Source organism: Lolium perenne, chromosome 2 (genome assembly GCF_019359855.2).
Source record: "Lolium perenne isolate Kyuss_39 chromosome 2, Kyuss_2.0, whole genome shotgun sequence".
In the NCBI taxonomy this organism is placed as follows: Eukaryota; Viridiplantae; Streptophyta; class Magnoliopsida; order Poales; family Poaceae; genus Lolium; species Lolium perenne.
The window spans coordinates 75,379,043-75,392,451 of NC_067245.2; the positions used below are offsets into that span (position 1 = coordinate 75,379,043).

The following is a 13,409-nucleotide window of genomic DNA, read 5'->3' on the forward strand; positions in this document are numbered from 1 at the left end:
TGTGCTAAAGAGGTGTACATTCTGTACATTAGTACATGTATGGTAGCTGTTTATTTGATTTCATATTTATAATCATAAAATTGGTTTTCCAGGGTCACTGGAATACTAATTTTCAAGCGATAATTTCGCCAGCAAGTATTTCTGAGCTAGCACGTTTTTTTTCTTAGCAAAACGAGGGCAAAGCACTTCACCTGTTCGCACTTCCCTGGGCCGAGGCCCAAGGTTGGCCTAGCCCAATTAGCTCTCCCCTAAGCTCGCGCACCCCCTTCAACCTTCATCTCCAAATCTCCCAAACGCGAGGCAGCCAACCCTAGCCTGGCGCGGCCCCATCCCTAGCCACCGCGATCTCCGGTCTCCGCTTCCCCATCCCTAGCCACCGCGATCTCCGCTTACCCCCGCGGAGTGCGACGAGTTTGCCCCGACCACCGACTGTCGCCGCCGAATCAAGCACGCTGCAGCAACCGCGAGCTGATCCGGTTAGTGACCGCTGCCTGTTGCTGCCTTATTTTGCTGTGCATCTGATTACCTGTGCTGTTTGTTTTTGAGCACTTAACTGCCTGTCGATTTCTCTTTCGGTCGAATTAGGTTTGGTAGCAAATTCCCTTGGGATGAATTCCTCTGGCAACATCGAAATACAAATGCACGGAATAAACTTCACCTATTTCACCTGTTAAGCAGTACGTCCACGCTAGTTGACGCATTGTTTCGTGGTGAACCGAATGTTGTAGTGTTGCGGTACTTAGGGTGCTATATGCTGATCATGTGGAGAATTCATCGCTGTTGGCGGCGCATTATATGCACTGTGCTTTTAGCAGCCAGTGGAGCGACATACCTGAACATTCCAGCTGCCTCGTCAACCTAGTATACCTTGTACCATTGTAAGGAACCGCCCAAGTTCGAACCAAACTACTTGCTTATTCAGCTGTGTGTTTGTTTTTTCCTTCGTCCGCTTTCCCAAAGTCATGTGACGCTGTGATTTGGACCAGGTATACTTAATTTTTAAAACTTCAGATCTTCTCCAGCCCTCTAGAAAATGCATCAACACATCATCCTGGAAGCTCTCAGCTGATGTGACCTACAGTCGCAGAGTGTGCTCACAGGCAGAGTACTCGCTGACAGGACTCAAGTCATTATGAACCGAGTATACGATATTAGATATTGAAATCGCCTCCCTGTCCGTAATTCCAATGTATTCGTAGCATTTGCAAGTTTTGTATAACCGCCTCATTCTCTATACTTTTTTGAATGAATTTCGTTCTCTTCACTACGATAGGATTCCCTTTTCTATTTATCCCTACGACTATGTTGTTGGCTTTTGGTGGTGGCTGTCTGTCAAGCCTGCAGTAGCAATCAGGTCAGAATAAGGGATGAGTTGGAGTCATCTTAGATAAATAGGAGTCTGCGTTAGGATTAGGGAGAACTCGTTTTATTCTTCTTTGGATCAATAAATTAACAATCAAAGCGCCAGTAAGCCTCATAGATTCCACCTCAGGGATCAGAACTTCTGATTTTGTACGTATCCTCTCCATGGATGATTACTCTGTGTTTATTAAGTTACTATTATACGTTGGATTTATTTGGTTCTTTCAAAGCTACTCTTCTTTGCTTGCTCGCCTTAGAGGAAGTTATCTAGCCTTATGTTCTGCATAGTTAGCCACTGGTTCTGTTTCTCCGCTGCTAGAACACTTAAATACCATATAGCACTAACCACGTTGTCAAAGTTATTTATTGAACTTGTTAGTTATCATTATTTGGGAGTTCATAAACTGATGGGAGCCTTGCATACTAGATGCCTATATTGATCTGGGACTGGTACTCAACAAAGCATGGGGGGTCTGAGATTATAGTTTTGGGTCCTCACAAAATCCTATGCACTTGAACTAGCAAATGTCGTGAGCAAATCCTTGATAGAATCAGGATGTACTTCCAAATTTACTCCACCTAATTTAATTCTCAAGTTGCAAGTCTTTTTTTGCTAGAAGACAATTGCAAGGATTCAAATTGTCAGATTATTCACCCTTTTCCATTCTTAAGATAGAACACTTTTTAGCTTAAAGTTTTATACATAGGCAAAGTAAACCATGGAATTCCTCTAAAAGGGCAGCCCGGTGCATGAAGCTCCCGCTTTTGCGCGGGGTCCGGGGAGGGGTCGGACCATATGAAGTTCCTCTAGCATTAATAAAATCCAGATTTGTTCTGACTTGTTAGTTTTAGTGTTTGGTGATTGCACCAAAGCCTTTTAGTGCATGCAGATCCGTTATCACCTAGGAACACACTATTCTGGTGTGCTGCTAGTATGTTATAATGTTCGATATTTAGAATGATCTGCTCCCGTATTGTAACCTAGAAATTCTGCCTGTTATTTGAACTGTTGAATTTTCTGTTCTGTTTGATAGCTGCTGCTGAGTGCAAGATGGACTCTAAACGTGGGAGAAGTCATAGTCCAGTTGAACTCAAGGATGACCGCACTAAGGAGAGTGGGAGTTATGGAAGGAAGGACAATTCAAGGGAGCTACAGAATGATTCAAGTCACGCCAGGCCAGGCAGAGGTCATGATTTTGTTAGGCATTCTGATAGGCACTCCTACGGAGCTTCACGCGAATCCAGGAGGCATGATGATTATAGGAGGTATCATGATAAGCGCGCTGAAGATAATGACAGAAGCTATTCTAGAACTTCTAGGTCAGATCGGGAATCAAGGGCTGACACTTACTATAATCCTTCAAAGCGTGATAACACATCTGATAGATCACATGGTGATTGGAAAAATGATGATGGTAGGTATGGAGGCAAATCTGTTAAGCGAGAGCAGAGGAGTAAGAATCAGGAAAAACAGGAGTCTCCACGTGATGGAGACAGAGATGCTGATTTTAAGAGGGAAACATACTCTGCCAGAAGGTATCCAGAAGAGAAAAACAAGGAAAAGTTCAAGCAGGAGGATGGCCTAAAGAAGAGAAGTGGCAAGGAAATTGAGAAAAGCAGCAACCCAACAGAACCTGAGCTAGAAACAAGGGAGAAGAGGAGAAGCTTATTCAGTTCTGTTGGTCCAGATGTTGAAAATGCACAACACATGGAAATCGATACATCAGGAGGTTGGTTGATTTCCTCTTTTTTTTGCTTGTTATTGATTATTTTGTTTTTGTTACTGAACTAACTGCTACGATAGTGTATTTGAGATTATGAACTTCTTGATCGTAAACAAGTTCGGTCCTGCATCAGGAATTAGAGATGGAGCCTTAGGTGATCTGGATGCAGCAAAAATTGCAGCAAGGAAAGCTGCTGAATTAGGTGAGTGTTTCCTCAGTATGTTGCCAATATATTTTCTTTCATTGTGGCATTATCTCAAGGATTTGCGTTCTCATTAGATGGTTTAGTTTCCTCTGCTGTGCTTTGTCTAAAGTTTGACGCATGCACCTATTAAAATCCAATTTACTTTAAATGGCTATAATAAATTTGTGGCTGAGCATTTCCCGTGATCTCAAGAAATTTGGTTTCATGATGGTCCAGTGACATCCCTACGATGTTAATCTCTTCCCTGACAGATTATAGCTATGCAATCTTCTGCTTGTATGATTGACCACCTTCTTGCATTCTCCATTGCAGTTAATAAGAACATTGTGGGATTGGGATTTGGAGTTGGAACCGGGCGCTTATCCACTGACCAGAAGAAGAAGCTGCTCTGGGGCAACAAAAAGAGCAACCCCCCAGAGGTAAATACTATCGGATAACACTCTAGTGTTTTCTGTTTCGCTTGCTTCCATTCCATTATGCCTGCATACCTTATTCATGTTATACGGAGTATTTCTTAATTTCAACCCTTATGCTGCAGTCAAGTACTCACTGGGACTCGAATCTGTTTTCTGATCGGGAGCGCCAAGAGAAATTCAACAAACTCATGGTAATTCCTTCTTTGAGACATATAATTTTAGAATACAATGCTGTCCTGAATTCTGCTGAGCGACAACATATATATATGCACCTCATTACTCTGCGATGGACTAACACTTTTTTAGAGTCTGAGGATGGCTTGGTGGCTATGGCCTATTGTAGGGTGTGAAGAGCAGCGCCTCCGCCTCGGTTCAAGAAAGCAAGGCTGGCAACAAGGAGGAAGCTCCGGTGGAAGGCAAGAAGCAGGAGGAGCTCGACACCGACCTGGAGAAGCTCTACGTAGCAGGCCTGCGCCGGAGAGATGGCCGAACTGTTGGTCTCGGACTGTAGGGAACTATCCTTGGGAGCGTCGCATCGCTGAAGCTCTCAAGTGCCTAGGATGTACACTCTTCATAGGCTCGTTTATCCCCGGCTGTGAAATTTTAACTTTCAGTTTTGCATCAACAGTAGAAGTGGGTTATTATCATCTTGTAGCGCATAGACAGCAATTATATCTGCTTGGCACTTGTATAGTGTATTGTTTTAACTTATCACCCCGGAGGACCTCTGCACTGAGATGCTTTTGCTTTGTCTGCCAGTTGACCGTAAGACAGACAGGGCTACGTTGCAGGTAAGGGCATCTTCAGCGGCGCGACGCAAATCGGTGTCCGTGACGCGTCGGTGTTCGCGAGCTTCCGTTTGCGTTGCGCGGCGGACGTGAGAAAGACCGTTTTTGTCCGCGTCTGTTTGCGCCTGGGGGTGACTCCAGCGGTCCGACGCATTTCCGGCATGAAATATGAAGTTTGAAAACAACAAAATAAAGAAATTCAACTAAGTCATAGTCCTTATTACATCCAAATTTTAAAAAAATATACATGAAAATAAGATGGTATTCCTTTCTTCTAGGCATGGTCTTCATGGCAGCTAATGCCCATTGATGCTCAATCAGATCCGTCTGCATCTGCAGCCGTTTGCACACGTCCTTGTGAGTGATTTCTACATTCATATGCAACAGATAGTTCTTTCCAGATAAAACCCTAGGGAGTGACGCAACTAGCTCACCTTGAAAGTCTCAGTGGTTCTCATTGCGGCCATCAAGACGCTCGTTCTCAACGAGCTCGTTCTCAACGATCATGTTGTGTATGATCACGCAGCATGTCATCACTTCATGCATGGTCTTCAGCGACCATGTTCTTGCCGGCTGACGGACAATTGCCCACCGAGCTTGGAGCACATCAAATTCGCGCTCCACATCTTACCTGCAAGCCTCTTGCATCTTGGCAAACCTCCTCGTCTTCTCGAAGTTTGGATTACGAACAGTTTTCACCAGTGTGGCCCAGTAAGGGTAGATGCCATCAATAAGATAATATGGCTTGTCATATTCATTTCCATTGATCTCATAGCTCACCAGGGGAGCTTTGACTTGCATGAGCCGGTTGAAGATCGGTGCAACACATTGATGTCATTGTTGGAACCGGCCATACCAAAGAATGAATGCCAAATCCTTAAATCTTGAGATATGAAAGCTTCAAGAATGTACGTCCCTCGGCATGCCCGCTGTACTGCCATCCAAATGGACAGTTCTTTCACTCCCAGTGCATGCAATCTATGTTGTCAATCATTTCTGGGAACCCTCTAGACTCGTTGATAGACAACAACCGTCTTGTATCCTCAACAGTTGGCTCCCTACAGTAATGTTGTCCGAACACGGCAATCACGGCTCGGCAAAACCGGTACATGGACTCAAGGCAGGTGCTCTCACCCATTCAAAGATACTCATCGAATATATCAACATGCATTCCATATTATAGCATGCGAATAGTAGCGGAGCATTTTTGGTAGGAGGTGAAGCCTAACGCACCTGTTGCATCGGGCCTGCATTGGAAGTACGGATCGTAGTTTCTGACGCCCTGGAGAATGATCAAGAACAACTCCCTTGACATTCTGTACCGGCGCCGGAACATTTTTTTTTCCTTGAACACCGGATCGGTGAGGTGGAAGTAGTCCTTGTGGAGCCGGAGCTGCCCTTGCACTCTGTTGCGCGGCAGGTTTTTTGAGCGGCCCTTGACAGAGCCTCGGTACACCGGCCCCTCATTTGAAGTGAACTCGTGGATCATGGAGGCCGCAGTAGTTTCCAATGTCTGCGTCGACTGATCGGACTCCTCGTCGGAAGAGGAGTCAACGACCTCGGTGTGGAACTTCTGCAACATCTGCCACATGTCTATCTGCGTGGGTACGAACTGTGGATCAATGGCCGCGCACAATAGCACCGAAAACCGGAGAAGAAACCTACCGGCGCAATTAACCGAACAGGTCATCGGCGGCGCGAAAGGGCGGCGCAACCGGCAGCGTTTTTGGCCCCAAAACAGCCTGCAGGTCCGCGCCGGAGTCAATCCTGAGTACGATCCTGCTCTCCCGCGCAGCGACAACCGAGCCGGACGGCGAGTACTGCGGCGCTGCGGCGGGACGGCGGCGGTTGGGGTTGGGGTGGTGGCGTCGCACTAGGGCAGCAAAGAAGGGGAAAAGAAACAAATCGAACCAGCCGATTTTCGCTGTCCCTGATTTGCGGTACCGGGTAGGAAAATGAGGACGCTCGGCGCAGCGTCCGCGGAGACGCAAACCTGACGCATATTTGGACCAGTTTTGCGTCGCCGTTGATGGCCCGCTCACTATGCGTCACCCGCTGAAGGAGGACACAAACGCATTTTCGATCACGGGCGGTCGCAATAAGCCGCTGGAGATGCCCTAAGGAAATAAGAAAGTGGAGCCTATTCAATCGGATTGTTCGCACATTATAGATACACAATCACCATGCATCAATCGGATTATTCACGCATTGGTTAGCGTAGGGAGATAGACAGCTAGGCCGAGTGTATTGGTAATGTGGTACGAAGCTAATATGTTGTCCTTTATATAAAATAATATATATATAGGTCTTCAGCGAAAAATGTTTTTGGCTCTGCAGCACTAGTGATCCCTTTATTTTAAAAACATTGAAAATCATTTTTATAAGTTTTAAAAAATTCCGAAAATAAATCTGGACATGGTGACAATACCAATGGCTACATCCGGATTTATTTTCATTTTTCTTGAAAGTTATAAATGTGATTTTGAATTTGTTAAAACAACAAGATCACTATAGCCCGGGTGCCAAAAATGTCCATTCGCTGACGCCCTAGATATTTTCCTTCCTCTTCCGTCCAATTTGTCGGCCGGCGAAAATTACGCTTACGCGGTTCAGAGGTACCAGTGATTGATACTCCAGCAAGTCGGCAAGCAAAACGAAGACTCGCTCCTCTCTTCCCCATTTCAGCATTCCCGGCGCCAAACCCCAAAGCGCTCCTCCTCGCCGCCGGAGGGGGTTCCAGACCTGGAATTTGGCTGTGGTGAGCTATTAATCCCCCCGCTGATGAGATCTTACCACGCTCACTTTAATTTTTATCTAGTACTCCGTAGTTCAATTCGGATCTGCTGCTATCTAGGTACCTTTCGATCTATAATAAGCTAACTCTCCGGAAAATAGAAAACAGATTAGTTCCTCTAAGTTTATACATTTTTGGGCGAGTGAACCTTATGTGTTATCAGAATAACTGACCACCACTTACAATTTATTAGCTTTTGTGGTATCATAAAAAAATGGGGCTGTGTGCTAATGTGAATTTGCTGATCGTTGGACTTTATGTACATACCTCCATGGCTACATACAAATGAATTTGCTGATCGTTGGACTTTATGTACATACCTACATGGCTACATACAAAATTACAAATCATGGACTTGATGATGTGTATTTTGCAATGCACTTCTTTGGTTGGCTATCTGCATCTTTTTAGTCCGACAGATTGTTCGTCCAAGACATCGTATTGGTTCTTACCTTGTTTGTTTGTATGTTTGTATGTTCTCCTTTGATCTTCAGGGTTAAGACATTTCACCCTTGAAAGAGGTCTGCTAGCCAAGATACGGTACCATGGCAGAGGGTGTTGTAGGCATGCTGATTCTGAAGCTTGGTTCAGCCTTGGCCATAGAAGCAGTCAAGGTCGGCACAGGGCAGTTGTGCCTTGAAGCTAGAGCTTCTTCTCTTGTCAGGTTGTTTGGTCAGATCCGTGATATCAAGGAGGAGCTGGAGAGCATGCAGTCCTTTCTACAAGAAGCCGAGAGGTTCAAGGATACTGACAAGACCACTGCCAGCTTCATCAAGAAGATCCGGGGCCTTGCCTTTGAGATCGAGGATGTTGTTGACGAGTTCACCTACAAGTTGGAGGATAAACATGGTGGCTTTTCTGTGAAGATGAAGCGGCGGTTTAAGCGGATCGGGACATGGCGCCGTCTGTCGTTGAAACTGGTAGACATCAAACTGAAGTTGGAGAATCTTGACAGGAGAAGGGCCCGGTATGACATAAGAGGAATTGCAATAGAAGCTAGAAGCAGTGACGCTCATTGCAGATCCACAGATCAGACTTCGCACTTCCCAACAGAAGAAAATCTTGTCGGCATTGATGAGAGTAGGAATTTGCTGATTGATTGGTTGACATGTGATTTACAGCAGGAGAGTGTAATTAGCACAGTATGGGGGATGGGAGGAGTAGGCAAGACCACTTTGGTTGCCCATGTTTACAACAGTCTGAAGATAGACTTCGACTGTGCTGCATGGATAACTGTATCAAAAGCATACCAAGTTCAGGACTTGTTAAAGCAGATTATCAGGGAGTTACAGAAGAGTGACTTAAAGGGTGAACTCCGTGTTGATATTGTTGACATGGAAAAGAGAAGCCTGGTTGAAATCATCCGTGATTTCTTGCGTGGTAAGAAGTATCTTCTGGTTTTGGATGATGTCTGGGGTGTTGACATCTGGTTCAAGATAAGAGATGTTTTTCCTGCTAACAGCACCAGCCGGTTTGTCATCACGTCAAGAATCCATGAAGTAGCGCTGCTGGCTACTGGAAATTGTATAGTTGAGTTGAAACCGCTAGAAGAGCACCACTCATGGGAATTGTTTTGCAAAGAGGCATTTTGGAAAAATGAAAGCAGAATATGTCCGCAGGAGCTACAAATTTTGGCACAAACATTTGTGGATAAGTGTAATGGCTTGCCCATTGCTATTGCTTGCATAGGTCGTTTATTGTCCTGCAAAAAACAAATTTATTCTGAATGGGAAAATTTGTACAAGGAATTAGAATCTCAGTTGACAAACAATGTGATTCTTGATCTTAATATAGTTCTAATGGTCAGTCTGGGGGATCTTCCATATATTTTGAAGAATTGCTTTCTGCATTGTACAATATTCCCAGAGGATTACTTGATGAAAAGGAAAAGACTAATTAGGCATTGGGTGACAGCAGGATTCATCAGAGAAACACAACACAACACGATGGAGGAAGTGGCAGAGGGTTATTTGTACGAACTTGTAAATCGAAGCCTATTACAGGTAGTGGAGAGGAATGAAAGTGGACGTGTGCGGAGTTGTCGAATGCATGATATTATTCGCCTTCTTGCGCTGACCAAATCAAATGAAGAAGGATTTTGTAGAATTTATGATGGCTCAGGGAGTTCGTCAGCAGAAAATACACGCCGCCTATCTATCCAAAGTGCAAATATTGAGCAGTTGACTCTTTCAAGTGAAGTTCATCTCCGTTCAATCTATGTTTTCGAGAATAGTCTGACTATTGATCCATTGAAGTCTTTCTTGAAATCTTTCATGTTGCTATCAACTTTAGATCTTCAAGGAGCCAAAATTAGGAAAGTACCAAATGAGGTTTTCAGCATGTTTAATCTGCGGTTTCTGGGTCTTAGAGATACTGAGGTTGAGGAGCTTCCAAAAAGAGTTGGAAGACTACATAATTTGGAAGTTTTGGATGCTTACAATGCTAAGCTGTCTAGTTTGCCAGAGAGTGTCGCGACACTTAAAAAGTTGAGATATCTATATGGAGCTACCGATCCAAAGGCAGGCATTAAAGGAGTTGTTGCCTGGACTGGGTTCAGGGTGCCTAAGGGCATAATGCACTTGACAGGCTTGCAAACCTTGCAACTTGTTGAGGCAAGCTCAGACACTTTGTGCCATCTTGGTGCTTTGACAGAGTTGAGAACTTTAGCCATCACCAAAGTGAGAAGAGAACAATGCTCTGATCTGTGCACTGCTATCATGAACATGAGCCATCTTGTTAGTCTTGCAATTATGGCTATAAGTGAGAAGGAAACACTGGAACTGGAAGATCTCTGCTTGCCTCCTACTCTTTCAAAGCTTGAAATAGGAGGGCAATTAGACAAGAAACGGATGCCTCAGATTGTGTCATCCTTCTCAAATCTTAATAACATTACCTTGTTGGCCCTAGCCTTCTCCAAACTTGATGAAGACTCATTTTCATGCCTCTTGGAGTTACATGGGCTACGTGCACTTTGGCTTGATAAGGCCTACGAAGGGAAGAGGCTGCACTTCAGTGCCATGGTATTTCCAGAGCTCCGACTACTCTCAATCTCAGATGCTCCACATCTCAATGATGTTTTAATAGAACAAGGTGCATTGCAAAGCCTTGTTCACCTAACTCTCACAGATTGTCCAGAGCTGAAGGCCCTCCCTGATGGCATTGAGGGTGTTAGAACACTCGAGAAATTATATCTCCGGGGAGCTTCCAAGGAGCTCACAAAGAAACTTCAGAATAAAGAAGAAACAAGTGAAGGCGATGAATGTATTAAGAAGATCAGTCATGTCCGAAGGGTTACTGTTTATCCTTGAAGCACTTGGTTATGATCCAGTTCCAGTACATATCACCAGCTCACGGACCTGTGAGCTCTTGCTCGAAGTGAAAGTTTCACTTGCCTTCTAGCATTAGAGATCAACTGTTAAAATATATAGCCTAGCCCTTTACATCAGTTCGGACCTTTGCAGAACTTGGTTAGTGCATCAAGTCAATATGGTATCAGAGCCTTGAGGTCTCAAGTTCAAGACCCGGATAACGCACTGTTCGGACATTTGGAAAACTTGGCTAGTGCATCAATTCGGTATCAATGACAACGGAGAGATGATCATGGGTGACAAGCAGCTCTCCTGAATGGTAAAGGGAAAAAAAAATACAGCCATCAAAAAGTTCAAGCAGCAGGAGGCTCTAAAGAAGAGAAGTGGCACATAACATGAGCTAGAAACTAGGGAGAATAGAAGAAGCTTATTTTGTTCTGTTGATCCAGATGCTGAAAATGCACAACAAAGGGAAATGGATGGCTCAGGAGGTTGGTAGATTTTATTTTCTTTTGTTAATAATTTGGAAGATTACGGATTTCCTGACTCTAAACAAAGTTATGGACAATTGTATATCAGGAATTAGAGAGGGAACATTAAATGGTCTGAATTGTGGCAATGAGTCCTTCTGATTTTTTCCGCAAATGCTGCTGAATTAGGTGAGTGTTGCCTCAGTTTGTTGTGAATATTTTTCTGCCATTGTGGCACTGTCTCAGGGATCTGTGTTATCATTAGCTGGTTTAGTTTCTTCTTTTGTGTTCGTCTTAAAATTTATGCACCTATTAAAAATGCGGCTTTGTGTGACGAGTACTCAGTGGGCTCGAATTTGTTCAGGAGCGCCAAGAGAGATGGGCAAAGTGTTGGTCTTGGCCTGTAGGGAACTCTGCCTGCAGGTGTCTCAGCGCTGAAGATCTCAACTGCCTGCGATGTGCACTCTTCATTTGGCTCGTTTATCCTTGCATGTGCAAAATTAAGAGGCAGTTTTGCATCAAATGTAGAAGTCGGTTATTATCCCCGCAAAAAAGGTGGTTAATGGTTATTATCATCTAGTAGATCATAAACAGCTATTATTTCTGCTTGACACTTGTATAGTATGTTGGTATAGCTTATCACCCCAGAGGACTTGTGCACTGAGGTGTTTGCTTTGCATGTCAGTTGAGCATAAGTAAGAGTGTGACTACAAACAAATTTTTAGCTTCGCCTTGCCAGGGACGGATAAAAATGATGGTCGTATTCGTATCAGTGATGATGGACGACCCAGATGCTGCCATTGTTTGTGCGTTGAAATCTGTGTTTTATATGCTGCCACAGAAGATAGCTCGGCATTCAAAAATCTACAAATAGCCAGGGCAGCAGATAGCACCGCGGAGAAATGTACTGTAGTTGCTTTGAACTGTCACCCTTATATCAGTATTGAACTCCTTCATAGACTCAATTTCTTTGCTGCTTGCTGCTAGTAGCACCAGTTAGATATCAGGAGCAGAAGCTTTTCCTCCAGCATATACTATGGGACGAGCCGCAGATCTGCCTGGGTGGGACAAATACATTGATCAGTAAGAAAATGGCAAGAGTAGATTTTAACAATGACTATTTTGTTGCCGGTGGGGGGTTTGAAACAAGGGGATCCACTTTGCCCCATCCTTTTTAATCTAATTGGTGAAGTTTTTACAAAAATGTTGTGTAAAGCTGCTGGGAAGAATCTGATTCAGGGATTACTCCCTCAGGTCACTCCGAGTGGTGTCATCAGCCTTCAGTGCGCTGATGATACCATTATTCCTTGAACCAAATATACATATGGCGAGAATTCTAAAATGGATTCTCACATGTTTTGAAAATTTATCTGGTTTAAAGATCAACTATCATAAAAGTGACTTGTTTACTATAAATTTTTCTGAGGCCTATGCCAAAGATTCTGCCCAAGTTTTCTGCTGCAATTTGGGCTCTTTTCCATTTAGGTACCTTGGTATGCCTTTGCATTTTGCTAAACTTCGAAAGGAAGACCTGCAGCCCATTATTGACCACATTATAATGAAAATCTCTGGATGGCAAGGTAAGTTAATCTCATATGAAGGAAAACTTATCTTAATTAAAGCATGCTTGGCTAGCAATCCCCACCTATCTTTTATCGGTTCTAAAATTTCCTAAATGGGTTATTGATGCAATCTACTCGCAGATGTCTCACTTTTTTGGGGGCAATTTGGATGATCAGCATAAATACCATTTAGCAAACTGGGGCTTAATCACTAGGAAAAAGGAGTTTGGGGGTCTGGGTGTCCTAAACCTTAGGGACATGAATCTTTGCCTTTTGGGCTCTTGGTTCCATCAGTATTTCACTGCTGGAGATAAAATTTGGAAGAAGATTATTGAATATAAATACAACACTTCTCCCAAAAAAATAAGTAACAATACTGCTATTTTCCCTTTTTGGAAAGGGATTTCTTGGGTTGCCCCTGCTATTTGGTCTGGATACCACTGGGTTATTGGCTCTGGTAGAAAGGTCCTTTTTTGGCTGGATACTTGGATTTCACCTTGTTCCCTAGCCACTCTGTTCTGGGACCTGTATTCGATTTGTAATGAACCTATAGCTCTTGTTGCTGAGTGTTCTGGTAGCAGGTGAAGTTCATCTCTCTTTTCGTCGTTGTTTTAGTGACTAGATGGCGAGAGTTGTGTGCTTTGTTGGGTCCTACCTTCCTCTCTGAAGAGGAAGATACCCCTGTTTGGAATTTGAATGCCTCTGGGAAGTTTTCAGTAAGCTTGTGGTACCAGGTGGTGAATGACGCGGGGTTCGGGTCCCACACCTTGCTATCATTTG

At 44.0% G+C, this 13,409-nt stretch overlaps 2 protein-coding genes across 3 annotated transcripts; both read left to right on the forward strand.

Annotated features, from left to right (window-relative positions):
* Positions 1–294: 294 nt before the first annotated feature.
* LOC127332983 (uncharacterized) lies at positions 295–4,504 on the forward strand. 2 transcript variants are annotated; one of them, XM_051359295.2, is made up of 6 exons: positions 295–476; positions 2,397–3,092; positions 3,220–3,288; positions 3,604–3,710; positions 3,830–3,898; positions 4,014–4,504. In XM_051359295.2, the coding sequence occupies exons 2-6, from the start codon at positions 2,414–2,416 to the stop codon at positions 4,500–4,502; spliced, it is 1,413 nt and encodes a 470-aa protein (XP_051215255.1). In that variant the 5' UTR covers positions 295–476; positions 2,397–2,413; the 3' UTR covers positions 4,503–4,504. The 2 variants fall into 2 exon arrangements, with proteins under 2 accessions (XP_051215255.1, XP_051215256.1); XM_051359296.2 differs by having other exon boundaries at positions 307–476; positions 4,051–4,421.
* Positions 4,505–7,081: 2,577 nt separating this feature from the next.
* On the forward strand, positions 7,082–12,032 carry LOC127332984 (disease resistance protein RPM1-like). The gene is given in 5 exon segments (XM_051359297.2): positions 7,082–7,253; positions 7,784–10,528; positions 10,530–11,088; positions 11,177–11,256; positions 11,432–12,032. Coding segments are annotated over 2 exon segments (2,853 nt in total). The 5' UTR covers positions 7,082–7,253; positions 7,784–7,834; the 3' UTR covers positions 10,689–11,088; positions 11,177–11,256; positions 11,432–12,032.
* Positions 12,033–13,409: the final 1,377 nt, after the last annotated feature.

Coding starts and splice junctions, on each gene's coding strand:
- LOC127332983 (XM_051359295.2), top strand. CDS start 2,414: ATGGACTCTAAACGTGGGAGAAGTCATAGTCCAGTTGAACTCAAGGAT. Junction 3,093..3,219: donor GGAAATCGATACATCAGGAG/GTTGGTTGATTT, acceptor GTCCTGCATCAG/GAATTAGAGATGGAGCCTTA. Junction 3,289..3,603: donor AAGGAAAGCTGCTGAATTAG/GTGAGTGTTTCC, acceptor TCTCCATTGCAG/TTAATAAGAACATTGTGGGA.